The sequence below is a fragment of the Poromitra crassiceps genome (genome assembly GCF_964638095.1).
Source record: "Poromitra crassiceps genome assembly, chromosome: 6".
NCBI classification, from domain to species: domain Eukaryota; kingdom Metazoa; phylum Chordata; class Actinopteri; order Beryciformes; family Melamphaidae; genus Poromitra; species Poromitra crassiceps.
In genome coordinates, this window is record NC_139627.1 from 24,822,289 (window position 1) to 24,838,518 (window position 16,230).

Genomic DNA, 16,230 nt, shown 5'->3' on the forward strand with positions numbered 1-16,230 from the left:
TAATGATACATATGGTCTTTCCCATGCCACCCCGCTAAGCAGCTGCAGAATGTGTTTAACAGAAGACTAAATCTTGAACCGGCTTTAGGAAGTCCCTTTTTAGGCTGTCCGTTTTGATTTCAGGCGCAGTAGCCATGGGTCAGCTCTTGAGTTGCACCAGAAAAGTAAATCTGGCGCAGTATTTTCTGTCACTCTCCAGGCTGTAGGTACGATGGCTCTGCTTGTATTTCATCCAATTCTAGGTTTGTTTTATCCTCGCTCTCTGGCCATAATTCACACTGTGTCCACCAGAACATGCTGTGGCTGTAGTGGTAAATGGCAGAGTGGTAAATAACAGAACCAGCAAGCAAAGACTGCAGGAGGCCCTCTGGCACTGCAGCCATCTTAACAGTCATATTTGAGGTTTTTGGTAATAGATCCTGTGTGTGTGCTACACAGCGTGTCTGCCTCTGTCAGTTAATTCAAAATCATTTGCCATTTCCAAAGGAAGTAGGTTAATTAGATGCCGAATTGTTGAACATTGAATAGTCGTTTTTAATGAGTTCCAGCGTAGAACACAGTCAACTTGTTTTCCCCTCGTGTTGCCTTCATAGGATGACATTCAGATTCAACTCAACCAGTCCTTTGACAAAGAGGAGCTGCCGACGCTGACCAAGAATGAGGAAGACAAGGACAAGAGCAGCGACAAGCTGGAGAAGCACGAGAAAATGCCAAGGAAAATGTTATCCCGAGGTAGGCGCTTTCTCAAAATAGTTTGCATTGTTAAGCTCCTGCAAAAAGAATGTGCTTAGGAAAATGAGACCCCACGGAGCATTTTAGGATCTCTGAACTATCCTTTTACTTGCATCCTCAGATTCCAGTCAGGAATACACCGACTCCACTGGGATCGACCTCCACGAGTTCCTAGTAAACACGCTGAAAAATAACCCCAGGTGTGTAGACAAGACAAGGCAGCCGCTCCTGAGCTCTTTTGTTGGCTCCTGCTGCCCAGCTGTTGTCACCTGTTTTGCTGATGATTAAGCAAAAAGGCTGACGAGCCAAAAGGTTACCTCGACATCTCGTCAGTCCATTTACTAATTGCAGTTCCTGTCGTAACCCCCCAAGGTAATGAGATGAGTGCTCGGGAGACTGTGAATTCTTGTGTAATTATGTGTGCTTAAATCCAATCCCAGGGACAGAATGATGCTGCTGAAGCTGGAACAGGACATTCTGGACTTTATCAGTAATAACGAGTGAGTGCTGAGCCCCTTCCACTCATGCTTTTGGGTTACATTGTGCCAGAGAAAAAGCTGTTCTTGTCATTTCTATTACACCGCGCATCATTTTCTATGTGTTCCCGCATTGCCCCGGGGAGCATTAATGAGATTTTACTCCAGGCTCTGCCGGCGCAGCCCTGTTTAAAAACGTGTTTCTAATTGTCCTCTCTTAGTCACTACTGAATTATTGATTTGATCCATGACCCCCCACCCCCTTTTTCTCGCTGTCTTCCCCTCCCTCCCTCCCTCCCTCCCTCCCTCCCCCTCTCGTCTTGTCTTCTCCTCAGAAGCCAGAAGAGAAAGTTTCCCCCAATGACCTCCTACCACAGAATGCTGCTGCACAGAGTCGCTGCTTACTTCGGCCTAGACCATAACGTCGATCAAACCGGGAAATCTGTAATCATCAACAAAACTAGCAATACAAGAATGTGAGTAATCTCCCGCTTACACACATGCAGCCTCCCCATCCTCTCATGCCTTTCCCAACCTGCTTTAATTCAAACAGCTTAGGCTTGCAGAAATTACAGACTCCGTATCTTCCGCAGTGGCAAAACAGATTTTCCTGTGCGGCCCACTGAAATGAGTTTTTTGGGTAAAACTTAATTATCTTGCATTTTTCAATATTGCAGGGGTTGAGGAGGAGGGGGAGGAGGTTTTATGAGTTGTAAGGAGGCTGGCGTAAACATTCCAGGTTTTATTCCAGTGTGCCCTGTTGACAGTTCAGGTTTTTCATTTTCCTGCTTCGTTTGCCCCTCTCTCTCGTCCCGTCTGCAGACCTGATCAGAAGTTCTCAGAACACATCAAAGACGACAAGACTGATGACTTCCAAAAGCGGTACATTCTCAAAAGGGACAACTCTAGCTCAGACAAAGACGACAATATGGTGAGGCCCCTTTTGTTGTCAACCTCCCCAGATCCCCCTTTGAGAAAAAATAATGCATTACTTGCCTTTTATGCCAGGCGAGCTGTATGCCATGACCTAGATGACGGATTCTCGTCAGAGAGGTTTTAATGGGATACTTTGACATTTTTTATTTTCTCTGTTTTACTCGTCTGTGGTTGCTTTTGAGCTTCTCTGAAACCATAGGTATTGTTAATATTCTTCAATAAAAACAATGGCCAACCAATGTTTTAATAAAGAAAGCTCAATTCTAAACATCCGTGTAGTAGCTTGTCCCCCACAATGTGACAAATTCCTTGCGAAGACAAATAAAGGTAAATCATTATTTGAAGGCTTTTCAATATTCAAGATCCACTTTAATAGCCACAGTAAGTAATCAGATTACACACAAGGTAGTTGACTGTATTAAGAACTCTAAGTTGTGTTTCAGATGCGGATGAGGTTCAAGGATGACAGAAGGAGCAAGTCAATAGAGGAGCGAGAGGAGGAGTACCAGCGGGCCAGAGAGCGGATATTTGCTCAAGATGTGAGAATACTCCCTGCTCTTGCCATTGAGGGGAAAAATATATTCTGCTATGTTTGTGTGTGCTAATGCTTGGAAAGTAAATTATATTTCACTCATTTCATATTACAGGGTCCAGATGGCTTTGCTCTTGAAAAAAGGTATGCCTTCCAAGCATGTTTAACATGAACCACTTGTTTGGATGATGACTTTAATTAAAGAAAGACTATAATTTCACACCAACATTTCAATACAATCTATTCTTTCTCTCAACAGGATACAGGAAGATGACGCCTGCAACAGCACTCAACACAGGCGGCAAATATTTAGGTAATTATTTTTAAATCTTTTTCCATAGCAGGACTGACATTTTAAGCTTACCGTATTTATATATCGCAGCAGTTGGTAAATTGGTACTTAATTATTACCACGGGGATTGAGGGTGTTAACAGCAGCAATAAAAAATAATGTCCGCAGCCAAACAACACAAATCCAAGATCTTGCTTAATATGCACAGAAACTGTAAAATTATCACCATGTCAGTCATCTACATAATTTCCATAAAATGCATCTGCAGCATTGGTGTATGCGATCGACATATCAGTATATCAACGTATTTGCATAGAATTATCAATATTTATCACACCGCTTTGTTGAGTACTCAATTCTCATTGATCAATGAAGGCATTCTGAAGGCTGTCATTACCTCCGCCAAGGAGCTTATGTTTTCGGTGCCGTTTGTCCGTCTGTTAGCAGGACAAAACCACTGGGCTGATTTTCATGAAACTTTGTGGAAGGGTACAGCATGGGCCAACGGAGAAGCCATTACATTTTGGGGCGGATCTGATGCGGGGCGGGTCAAGGGAGGGGCCGGGGCTAGGGATGAGGGGCCGGGGCTAGGGATAGGAAGGTCGTAGAGAGTCGGGATTTGAAGGATGGGTAGGGGGAGTGGCTTGGTGTATCTGGGTGGTGGGAGGGGGTTGTAGGAAGGTTGTAGTAGATAGGGGTGGGTCAGGGTTGATCTGACTTACAAAATTGCATATCTTAGCAGACTGGAGTATTGGCCTTGGCGGAGATCTGTGCTGTCCGAGATGAGTGCAAGTCAAGTTCTGAAATAAAACATAGCCGTTTCAGAAGATTTACTGCGTTCTAATCAAATTAACTAGCGACACCTTGTGGCAAAAACACAATGCTGATTGGTTGCTGTGGAGGCAAACTGCCAACTGAGGTTAGAAACAGCAATATTTATAGGATACAGCAAAAAAAAACAGGATTTGTATAAGTTTCCTTGGTTACAGTTCTGCTACAGTGTAGTCATGGATGCCAGACAGTAGCTACAGCCATTTCTACTGTTTATTACAGTTCTGCTGAACTGTCTTCTGGCAGAAGCTTGTATTTAAAAAAAACTCACTTTAAATCAATATTACATCGTCATTAACGTCTTGGGTTAAGTAGCTGTGTAATAAACAGGATGATGTACAGGGAGCCTCTGCTTCGCTTGAGGGTCTTGATTTATCCTGTCGGGCCTTATTTTGCGATTGTGACCAACTCACTGTACATTCTCCCTTTGCACAACAAATCTGCAGCGCTGCACATTGGCAGAACTCGGCAGAACTATACATTTTCTCACTGTGGTGCTAAACGGTTGTCCAGGTTAAAAGATGGACGCTCGGCCAACAGCCGCCAGAGCAGTTCTGAGAATGAACCAAAGTACTCGGACCCTCGACCCTGGAGCAGCACCGACTCAGACAGCTCCAACCGCAACCTGAGGCCGGCCATGACCAAGGCCAGCAGCTTCAGCGGCATCTCCGTGCTCATCAGAGGAGACAGCTCAGGCAGCAGCAAGAGCATGGGCCGCCTCTCCAAGACCGGTAAGGACACAACTGGGGCTTGAAATGAACTCTGGCCACAAGCAAAATCCTGATCCTATTTGGTTAATGTTGGTAAGTAATTCTACATATAGAGGACCGCAGGGATGATTTGTTTTTGTAGGCCAACCCAGAAGTTAGCATCGTGCTGGTACCCTAGTCTAGAAGTCAATGGATTTTTTGCATGGGGATTTTGGTTAGATGTCTGAAATAAGGTCTTTAGTTAACAAAAGTTTATGAAACCTCTTGCTGAACACAAAGGCCACAGTTTCATGCCCTTTTGTTAACCACATACCTTATTTCAAGTATTTGAAATAGGCGATGCTAACTCCCTCTTTAGGACTCATTCCTGTGGAACTCTATTGCCGGCTTAACATCAATTACGTAGTCTTTTGCCGTCTAAAAGCCCATTCACACTTAGAACCATAACTATAAAGACTAGAACTATAAATAATTTTAAGCAAGGTCCAAAATTAGCACCGGCCAAATGCTGGTAAAATGTGCAAGTGGCTGGTAGATTTGCTTCACTCACCAGCCCAAAAAAAACCCAATGGTAATCTATTGAGGGGCTGGTAAATTTTGAACAATTTTGAACACAGCCATTTGGCTGGTGGACAAAAAACCGCAAATTTTGGACCCTGGTTATAAGTAAATAGAATGGCTCTCAGCGTCTCACACTACTAACTATCTATAACTATAAAACATCCAAAATGACAAACTATAACGATATTATTGGTTCCATCTCAGAGCGATTTTTTAAATATAGTTACTGTATAGTGTGAATGGGCCTTAAAAATTACTTGATTTTACTTTACGACAGCCAAGAAATTAAATCAGCTTGTGTGATTCTGAATCCACTTTGCCAGAGTGGGTGGTTGATGAATAGCTTCATGCCCTGTGGATAACCATGCATCATCTGCCCCTCCTGTCGGTGTTTGATTTTCCACCCAGCAACCCACACATCCATCCAGTGGCCCGTCCACAGTGCAGCACCCGTCACAGCCTGCATGTGTGTGTCATATTCTAATAGACTTGACACAATCAGAGACCACAAACCAGACTTGGACTCGGATTCGAACATTCATGCATTCGGACTTGGAAGTTGGAGACGAGGACTCAGAATTTGTAATCGATAAAGACTGTTTTGTTTGTTTGTTTTTGTAATAGGCCCTAATAATTTGGCATTAGATATTGATACTGTGACATTTCGTGCAAGGGCAGGCACGTGTGTTCCACCTTCATGTGGATTCACGCTCATGTTCTATAAAATTCCAGAGTCAGACTCAAGTAATGGGTGACTCAATTCAAGGAAGAGTGTCTTTGGTGACTCTGACTCTTGACTCGAAAACTGGGGACTCAGACTCGACTTGGACTCAAGATATATTGACTTGACTACAACACTGCCACAAACTACGGTAGTCTCATTTGAATTGGAGTGAGACACTGAATTTGATGCTGAACTGGTGCTTCACTGTGCATAGTCACAAGTGGCTGCCAAACCATGCAGGTAGGCAAGTGGAAACGCAAGCCATGCATTTTTAATCTCTTCTGCCTCCATCGATTTATTTGATCTAATTTTGGGTTCCGCTGAAGTTGATGACATTTTGCCACCCGGCAACAGCAGAGTGAGGTCTTCCTACTTGCAGTAGCAGTGCACTGCTCATTAGTCAGCCGCTTGTCTCTCCACTGCTGTCTATCTATTTTTGACAATGCAGCCCTGGCATGCCTCCACCTTGTTACGTGTGTCCTCTTTCCCCTCATAGTAACATTCTCATCATTTTTAGTCTGAATTCATTGGTCATATCAATGAAAAATTGAGAACTCTATGTTACATGGTCATGATGATGGTTGCAGTTATCTTTTTTTTTATACCGCAAGAAATGTTTGGCAATGAATTTTTCTTCACCTTTTAAAGAAAACATTGACCGCGGCCTTTCTAATCCTTTTTTCAATCATATTTTCCTTTTAGATTGCCATCATTTAATGAACAATTATGTTCGAGAGTCACCGTGTCCTCACCACAGCAGTTGTGGCATATATGTAAAAATGTGGAAAGCTAAATGAAGACATTAATCAAGAAATTAATTAACATGTCATGTAGAACTAGTGATATCATTATCTTTTTCCCAGTTTATGGTAGCATCTCTCCCACAGGTAATTAGATTAGATAATTAGTTATATACATTTGGAGTTAATATTTGACCTCTTAAAGTTGTACTTTTTGACTGTAGTTGGCTGGGTGCTGGTATATCAATGTCATATTCACTTATTTTCATTGACCACTCTTAATGGCCAATGAGTTCAAACCTCTTCCACCACTCACATTGCCATGCCGCCCAACCCCACCACCACTTAACACTGCCATGCCACCCAACCTCACCACCACTGTCCCATTTCCTTTCTACTAAGGCCTAACATGTTTGCTGTGCGTGGAGGTTAAGGCGTACCTTCTTGTTCCTCCCCCCTTCCCCCTCCCCAGGTTCAGAGTCGTCTAGTAGCGTAGGTTCCTCCACGGGTTCGCTCTCTCGCTCCCAGCCGCCCCTCCCCGTCCCGGCTCTGACCCAGGCGGGTCATGGGGCGCCGCCCGTGGCCTACCCGCTCGTCTGCACTAGTAGTTCTGTGTCTTATGAGGTGGGCAGGAGTGGGCCGGCGCTGCAGCCGCTGCCGCCGCCGCCAACATCCACCACTAACACTAGCTACTATTTGCTTCCACTGGAAGCCACAGGGATACCACCAGGGAGTATCCTGGTCAACCCACACACAGGTTGGTACCCCCAAGCCGGAGGACAGTCATATAAGTCGGCCTGAGCCATGGCCCATGAGCCATGATTAAAGCCCCCCTCCAGCCAGTGTTTCTACCTGTTAATGTTCTTTGTCAAACACTCTGTGGGCGCCTGGTTAATAGTCCTATGTCACCCGACTCTGTTACGAGGACGTTCCTCGGCACCTTAGCCGCAAGGAATAGCCGCAGTAGCTTGCAGAATTCTCAACAACCGGGAACAACGGATTTCAAAACGGAATGCGCCATACTCGCTAGCTATAGATAGCTAGTGTTCCAGTCACCTCTGGCATTTTGAGCCTGGCATAGCTTAGTACAGTACAGCAGCAGGCTTAGGTAACGTAGCTAACAGCTAACTAGCTACTGTAGTTAACATGCTAGCTAGCTCATCCTGAGTCAGAATCAAATTGTCAAATGTAACTATAGTTCCACTAATAATTCCACTAATACTGATATGTAATCGTCCCATTTTAGCAACAAACTTGCCTTTTTGAACTTGAGCACAAAATTAAGTCATTTGTCAAGAAATATTTGGCGAACAGTGTGGCTAAACAACATTGTCAGGACATGACTCAGAAAAATATGAAATATCCTAAAAATGACAAAATACACTGGAGGGCGGCTTTAAATGTCCCGTGTTTGCCTGTGTGTCTTATCCTGTCATCTGAAATCTTACCTTCAAACTAACACGACTCACAAAGCTAAGCTCTCTAGTCCCCTGTCCAACTTCTTCTTTGTGTCAGTGTAGATAAATGGGAGAGCAGTGGTATGTGCCGGGGGGGGGATAGGAGAGTCTGTCTCAACCAAATCGGTGGGACGGGGAAATAGCAGAAAGCCAAGGCGTCATGCATTATTAATGTCTCTTTAAGTTCCCAGATTCAACTCACGAATATTTTCTGGACGGCCATAATTACAAGTTGCCTCATTGCTTTGATTGTGCTTTTAAAAAGTAAACTGAGCCAACAGAAAGCACATCATTTTCCTAGAATCAGTGTGAATTGGCGTGGGAGTCCACGTCTAATGATGCGGCTTGCATGCAAATGAGATTCCACACTCTCCTTCTCCCTCCTTCAGCGAAGTTTCGAAGGCACTTTGAAAATCTATAGTGAGTGGTCTCCCAAGATCAGTACAGCCAACGTTGGTCAAAACATATCCTGTGTTGCTGAGACACAGATAATGAAGCCTTGCTGTACACTGGATATAGAGATATGTAGTCCTCTGATGCCTAATGTATGATGCCTAATGTATGCTCGTCTTCAATATTATTGTCAACCCTTGCCTTATCAGATCATTGCATATTATACTATGGTCTGGTAAGGCAAGGGTTGACAGTAATATTTTCTACCAGGGTGTCAAAGTGCTTATTGACCTTTATTCAGGAGTTGACAAATGGGGGCGTCCCGGTAGTGCAGCGGTAGATTCCCTGCCTTCCAACACGAGGTTTCGCAGGTTCGAGCCCCCCGTGTTGCCGCCGGTTTGGTCGGGCGTCCATACATGCACAATTGACCATGTCTCGTGGTGGGAAGCCGGATTAATGGTATACTGTATGTCTTGGTCGCTGCACTAGTGCCTCCTCTGGTCGGTCTGGGCACCCGCTCGTGGGGGAGGGGAACTGGGGGGAATTGCGTGCTCCTCCCACACACTATGGTCTGCTGGTGAAACTCCTAAGTGTCAGGTGAAAAGAAGCGGCTGGCGGTTGCACATGTATCAGAGGAAACAGGCTAGTTTAAAACTCTCCTCAGATCGGCAGAGGGGGTAGAGCAATGACGGGACAGCAATTGGCCAAGTACAATTCGGGAGAAAATGCAAGGGTCTGATAAGGGAAGGGCTGACAATAATATTTTCTACCAGGGTGTGAAAGTACTTATTGACCTTTATTCAGCAGTTGACAAATGGGAAGGCTTATATAGCACCAAAGCCCCGGGAATTAATTTCGGTACCTGAAAGTTGAAAACTGGAGCTGGAGTTATTTTTCAGGGTCATTGGACAGTCATGGGGACTGAACACAGAACATGAATTGAAGAGCCCTTTGCGCTGGTACAGAAATGAGCCCAGGTGTAAACCTAGATTTGTCTCTGCCATGTAATTTATTTGGGGGCTCGTGTGCTATAGGTAGGCAATCTCCAACCCCTAAATCTGTGAGATATTGGACACAGGTAAGTGCTCTCACAAGCAGAGTGCTACACAGTCGGAGCTAGCCCGTCCTGGTCTTGAGATCAGATCATGTCTGTTAGTAATATACACTCCATCGATGCTCACAGAATACAAATTGGGTGAACACCCGTGGAGAGGCAGGTGATGGGTAAGTCAAACACTGGAGCCTCATGTCTAGCAGAAGCCTCTTCTTTTTTACTTTTAAAGAAGAAACATACCTTTTGAGAAGGGATCAGCATTCTGTGCTCTGAGAAATACTTCATGCATAAATGAATTAATAAAGAATCAGTGCAGGAAAGTCACAAGAGCATCAGACATTTTTCCCCCATCAGAAATTCAGAAATGAACTCGGAGGCGGAAATGAGAGCAAATATATTACATTCATAATCTAGCCCAACATAAAGGTTACAGATTATCTGCAGATACAATCTACAATCTGCTCAACCTGATCCCAGTTTAGGCAAAGATACACTTTAATTATCCAGGTTTATAGAGAACTGGGCATTGAGGAATATGCAAATGGTTTTCTTTGTTCTGTGTTTCTGTTTCCCACCTGCTTTCAGGACAAACCTAAGGCACCGTCTTATCAGTTTGTGTGTACCAATAGCCAAGGCAAAATAATCAAATTGAAAATTATAGCAACGATTACGTCGATTAGTTGATCGACAGAAAATTAATCTGCGACTATTTTTGTTATCGATTAATCGTTAAGAGAAAAAAAATACAAAAATGATCTTGTTCCTGCTTCTTAAAGGGGGACTGACCCCCCCAGATTTCTTGCAAAACGGTATTCTACTTGATTTGAAAACTCTGCAGGCAAGATGGCCGCCTATACTCCCTTCTTTACCCTGGCAGAATTCCTAGGCCATAACTAACATAACTTGGCCAATAAGTATGTAACATACAAAATAAAACAAGCGGTAATGTCTTCATTTGATGTAGAATGCAGAGGACAGGAATATGGCATTTACTGCGCTGCTCCAGATAACGTAGTTGGCTCGAGCCTGTTTGGTCCTAGAACCTATGCCTCGAACCCACTCGCTTTGCACCAGAACACAATCAATTTGGGGGTGGAACACGCCAGGATTGGCCAACGCCAGTGCCCAGAACTGTCAAATCAAATCATCGACAGAGGCGCTATGGCCCGCCTCCCAGTATTTTCAGTGTATCAGAGATACAGTAGATAGATAGAGAACGTTAGAAATATAGCCAGCCACGTTATAAACAACAAACTAACACTGGTGATCCATATGGAAACAGTGTTACTCGAAATGGTTAAAAGTTATATCAATTTGGTCATTCAGTGGCATTTTACTGCCATGTAACATAACTAGCTAGCCGATAACATTAGCCACAGTAGGCGATTACACATAATGCATTGCTCTTAAAGGGCTCGTGCCGCGTGAACTACAGTAATAATCACATGGGGGGAAAAAAACGTTTTTCACATGAGTGGGAAAGGGCACGCGCAAATACCACCGTGACGTAACGATGTACCAAATCGCCCATTCATTTGAGGGCACAAAAAAAAGCAGGTTTGAACCCATAGAGGGCACTTATGCTGCTGAAATGATACGGCTCGACAGTAACGGCTGCCCGGTTGCCCCGGGCAACCAAAAAGAAATGGGGCAACCATTTCTTGGTCTTTGGTTGCCCCAGGGGCAACCACGTTTTAACATGCAAAAGAATATGTACAGCAACAAACAGCAAAATATACACCAAATAAATATGTTTTAATACTTGTTGTGAGTGACATATATGTGATATTTTATTGCTGTTACAATCGGACCGATGTTACTAATTACCAGTCGGAACCTACGTGATGCATGCTGCACGTGCGGTGTGTTTAACGAGTACTGACTTGGACAGGTGATTAACGGGATTCCTCGTCTAATTAACGTTACATGCGACGCAACAAATGAATATTTCCCAGTGTCTCTGCCATCACACTGGACATAAACACTAGCGGTAGCCGCGACACGCAACTCCAAATGGATTCTCCTTTAGTTGCGTGTCGCGGCTACACTAGTGGGAGACTTCTCCCCCTCCAGCAAATATACATGAATGTTAGGCGCGTAACGAACATGAACATTAACATCTTACCGAGAGGGAGAGAGCTATAGCTAACAGCTAAGCTAAGTATAACTAGCGTGTTAGCTAGTTCTAGTCTGAAAAGCATGTAAACAGCGGTGAGATTAGTGAGAGAGTCTGTAAGGAGGAGAGACCCGCGAGTGCTTGTGCAGAACTAGTGCACGTTGTGTACAGCGGGTAATGAGCCGCAGTTATGAAGATTAAAGCAAGATTCACGGAGTTGAGAGCAGACAAACACTATTCAGCTGCTGCATCCTCTCTCCAGTCAGCGTCCTGCACATGACGCGTTCAGGAGCCGTCGGTAAAGCACGCACATGTGGCCTTTGGGTGACATCTGTAATGTTTCACAACAAAATAAATAACCTGTCTCAAACAATGACTGATATCACAGGATGTAGTGAAGAGTGCAATGTACATGGCTATATAATTTGTAAAGAGTGTAAAGAGAAATATTGTATTAAGAGATTCATAGAGATAGCCTACATCAGTGGTTTCCAAACTTTTCGTGCCCAAGGCACACCAAATGGCACTACAAAATCTCAAGGCACACCTATATAGCCTAAGTCTATCTGTGCAAAATAGCCTCTATTACTCTTATCACTCTAAATGTTTTTTATTTACTAATGTCAAATAAAATTTGACAAAATATATTACTCTAGGAATTAATTTGAAACTTTGCAAAATTACTACATCAAAGCAGCAACACACCCACTTTTTGTATAGTTTTAGGCTGTATTTGCAATTGCAATAATGCAAAATCCCAAGGCACACCTGGACTTGTCCTAAGCCACCAGTGTGCCTAGGCACACCATTTGGGAACCACTGGCCTACATTATGGTGTTCTAACACAGAGAGACATTCAGTTAATATGGCATTATTCTTCTAACACAGAAACATTCAGTTAGTTATTCTTCTAATACAGAAACATTCAGTCAATATGGTGGTCTTCTAACACCAGAGATACACATTTCAAAAGGTGTCCTTCAATCCCACAGTGACTGTTAAGGGTGTTACTAAACCTTGAATTTGTGAACGAAATTACACAAATGTATTATTATTATTATTATTATTATTATTATTATTATCATTATTACTACTACTACACCCGCTGCGTGCACTGAATAGGCCTATTATACTATATACTATAGACTATTATACTTACTTTTCTGTCACATCGTCATTATTAAGCCGGCTTATGACTGCATGGTATCTTAATTACTCAAAATATAAGGCGACTAAAAATGGCAACCATATTTTTATTCGGGCAACCATATTTTTTATTCGGGCAACCAAAAGCTCTTGCCAGGTTGCCCCTCCGGCAATCACTTTTAAAAGTTAATGTCGAGCCTGGGGTTTGTAAAATTGTAACAGATTGGTCTCAAATGTGGAGTTTTTGACCAGAATCCTTCACATACATATGTACCTCCCCAAAAGCCATATATAAGTTAAAAGCTGAGAAAAAGTGTTTTGGGGGTAAGTTACACTTTAAATGTTTTGGTTTCTTTAGTCTTCTATGACAGTAAACAGATTATCTTTTGGTTGTGGACTGTTGGTCAGGACAAAAGAAGACATGAAGACGTCATCCTGTGCTTTGGGAAAAAAGTGATCAACATATTTCACCACTTTGTGACATTTTATAGACCAAACGATTAGTTGGGAAAATCGACAGATGAATAGATAATGAAAATAATTGTTAGTTGCAGTCCTCTTAAAAATGTTAATAACTTATAATAGGAGGTTATGGAAAAGTATATAATGGGTGATCAAATGTCTTTAGTTTGAAAAGGTAATATTTGAGCAGTTACTGTAGTAAAGTACTGTTCCATTTGATGATTTTATGTTTTTGATGAATTATTTGTAACGACTGTTTTAGAATTGCCTTTATCTCCTCTCTCCCCACCAGGCCAGCCCTTTATGAACCCAGATGGCAGCGCTGTGGTGTACAACCCCACCTTGGCCCCCCAGCAAGGCAGGACCCTGCAGCCCTTGCCCCCCCCACCACCAGCTCCACCCCCACCCGGCCCCCACCAGCACCAACCAGCCAATCACGTGCTCTCCCAGGTCTGCCCACACACCCAATGCAGCACAATCAGATTAGCCGCATTTAAATGCAGAGAATTAGAGCCCCAAACATAGTCAAAATCCAAAATGTCATATTTGTCCCCAAACTGAAAGAATACATTTACATAATTTGATTTTTTAGGGTATGCAAAGATGCTTTACATAGGGTTAAAATGATACAACACATAAAAAATGTAATACACAATACAAATGATTAGGGGTGTCACAATATATCGTCCCACGAAATTTCGCGATAGTAAAACGTCACGATATGTATCGTTGAGATGAAATCTCATATCGTGAAGAAAAAAAAAAAGTTTTTTTTTTTTTTTTTTTTTTTTTTCAAAAATAGACAAAGAAACGTCTTTGTTTGTTGAAGTTCAATGTGTGGAAAGTAGTTCAGTTGAACAAGTCTCTGAAGAGACACATGAGAAGTTATACAGGAGAGAAACCATTCAATTGAGTTTCTGGCAAAACTGTTTACTTGACAGGAAAAACTGAAGATGCATAAAAAATAGACTAAGAAAAGTCTTGTTGTTTGAGTTTGAAGAAAAACTGAAGATGCATAATGAGAATTTATACTGCTGAGAAACCTTTTAGTTCAAAGTAAATCTAAGTGACGGTGTAACTCATTCTATTTCAAGATAAGCCTTATCTCCAATCTCATGTTTTTTCTAGTTGTTATTGTAATAACAATTTCCCACAACAGCATGTTTTGTATTTGTGTATTTCAAATAAAATACTACTTTTCCAGTCATATATTGTCATTATTCAAGTTTAAAAAAATATTGTTAAAATCGTATCGTATCGTATCGTTATCGTGAACCCAGTATCGTGATACGTATCGTATCGTGAACTGAGTGTATCGTGACACCCCTACAAATGATCAAAGAATGAGAAAACAACACGTTAAAACATTATACAATACACAATGATCACAGGTTAAAAGCACTTTGAAGAGGTGAATATACAAAGACAAATAAGGGAGCTACTGATTATACACTGCACATCAAACCCATTTACTATTTTCCACATTTTGGAGTAATAGTGAAGACATCAAAACTATGAAATAACACAAATGAAATGACACAGTGACCAAAACTGTCTTATATTTGAGATTCTTTGAAGGGATAGTTTGGTTTGTTTGAAGTTGGGTCCTATCAGCTAGTTCCATACACTAACTGAAATAGGTAAAGCGTTCTGGACGCTGAGCACACCGTGTATCGAGACCCGGCACTCTGAAGCAGCAGCCTCCAGAGCTCTGTCTCTCTAGTTCAGGGAGCCAGGAACTAAAACATAATTTAGCCACCTAAAACAACGCCCACCTAAAACAAATCAATATTAGTGTACATGCACACTCTATTTTGACCATTTTCAGCGCTTCACTTTACTGTCAAACCGCTCTTTTATTCGACACCACATTTCCTCCCAACCGTAGGACGACCGTATTCCTCCGCTAAACGCATGCACAGAGCACAGAGTGGCGGCGCTGGGTTACTCTATATTATATAATATTGTAGCCTATATTATAACGTTACATATCAGCTGGAGGTGATATAACTTTATAACTTGCCAGTTATAAAACAGGAAGGCTTAGAAGAGAGACAAACACTGACTTACTTTAGAGACAACAAGTCACCTGGCCTCTCTGGTCTGGGACATTTTCCCCAATTTATCCTGAGAATGGTGAAAAATGTCTGCAGGACACCGGCATTCAAGGCAGCAATATTATGGCAGTTCCCCGTATCTCTCTTTCTGCCTGTTCACTCTCTCTGCAAAAGTTCCTCTTCTGTATTCTCTCTGGTTCATAATTGTATCCTCTTGTCACCAAGGTGAATGGCATATCGTCCTCGCTATCAAAATCACTCATATTTTTGTTCGTGTATTCTATTTGTTGTGTCTTCACTAACAAACCGAGAGAAATAACCCAAAATAACAGCTGATCTGCGGAGTAATCCAGCGCGGGGCTCTGTGCAGGCGGAGGAATACGGTAGTCCTACGGTTGGGAGGAAATGTAGTGCCGAATGATGATGATAGGATCAACTTCACTGTTTATATTTGTCTAAGAAACTAAACTAAAAAACTAAAGCATTTAAGATGCTTTTTTTATTTTAACAATAAAAGGAGCTGTGCATCAGCACCACACAGAAACTAAATGTGAGGGGGTTGTCTGCAATAGGCTAATTGACAAATAATTGATTATAAATTAAATACTGTAACTGTATGATTTAACAATGGAGAAATGCATTCTCAAACATAATAATAATAATAATAATAATAACTTGTTTCATGAAGATTGTAATGTTTTGCAAATTATTTGACGATCCACTTGCAATACCTTCGCAGCCCACAGGTTGGGAATGGCTGATTTAGTGTAAAGGAAAATCAGTATACAACCAATCAGGTGTCCCTAAACTTTTGACAGGAAATGTAAATCTAAGTATAGAAGAAAGTAGAAACATTACTGCTAATGCTGCTACTACCGTACTTCTTTCCACCTGATGAGGACTTGAGGATGTTTTTCTCCCTTCACCTCTGTTGACACGGCAAGGTCCATTACCAATCACTTCATGGCTGACTGTGAAGCTTGACATTCATTCACACAATGTCATTCGTTG

At 42.3% G+C, this 16,230-nt stretch overlaps 1 protein-coding gene across 7 annotated transcripts in view; it reads left to right on the top strand.

Moving 5' to 3' along the window:
- LOC310778877 (R3H domain-containing protein 1-like) overlaps positions 1–16,230 on the top strand; it is a 116,163-nt gene that overhangs the window by 72,180 nt on the left and 27,753 nt on the right. For 5 of the 7 annotated variants that reach the window (XR_014552789.1, XM_083639334.1, XM_083639336.1 and 2 more), the window contains exons 4-14: positions 594–732; positions 854–932; positions 1,173–1,232; positions 1,544–1,684; positions 2,031–2,139; positions 2,588–2,683; positions 2,792–2,820; positions 2,936–2,989; positions 4,313–4,530; positions 7,007–7,291; positions 13,455–13,612. Coding sequence is in view for 6 of the 7 variants with exons in the window: in XM_083639334.1 (XP_083495460.1) it covers positions 594–732; positions 854–932; positions 1,173–1,232; positions 1,544–1,684; positions 2,031–2,139; positions 2,588–2,683; positions 2,792–2,820; positions 2,936–2,989; positions 4,313–4,530; positions 7,007–7,291; positions 13,455–13,612 (1,368 nt within the window). In the remaining variant the exon portion in view is untranslated. The remainder of the gene's footprint in view (positions 1–593; positions 733–853; positions 933–1,172; positions 1,233–1,543; positions 1,685–2,030; positions 2,140–2,587; positions 2,684–2,791; positions 2,821–2,935; positions 2,990–4,312; positions 4,531–7,006; positions 7,292–13,454; positions 13,613–16,230) is intronic. The other 2 variants (XM_083639335.1, XM_083639337.1) reach the window with 2 other exon arrangements.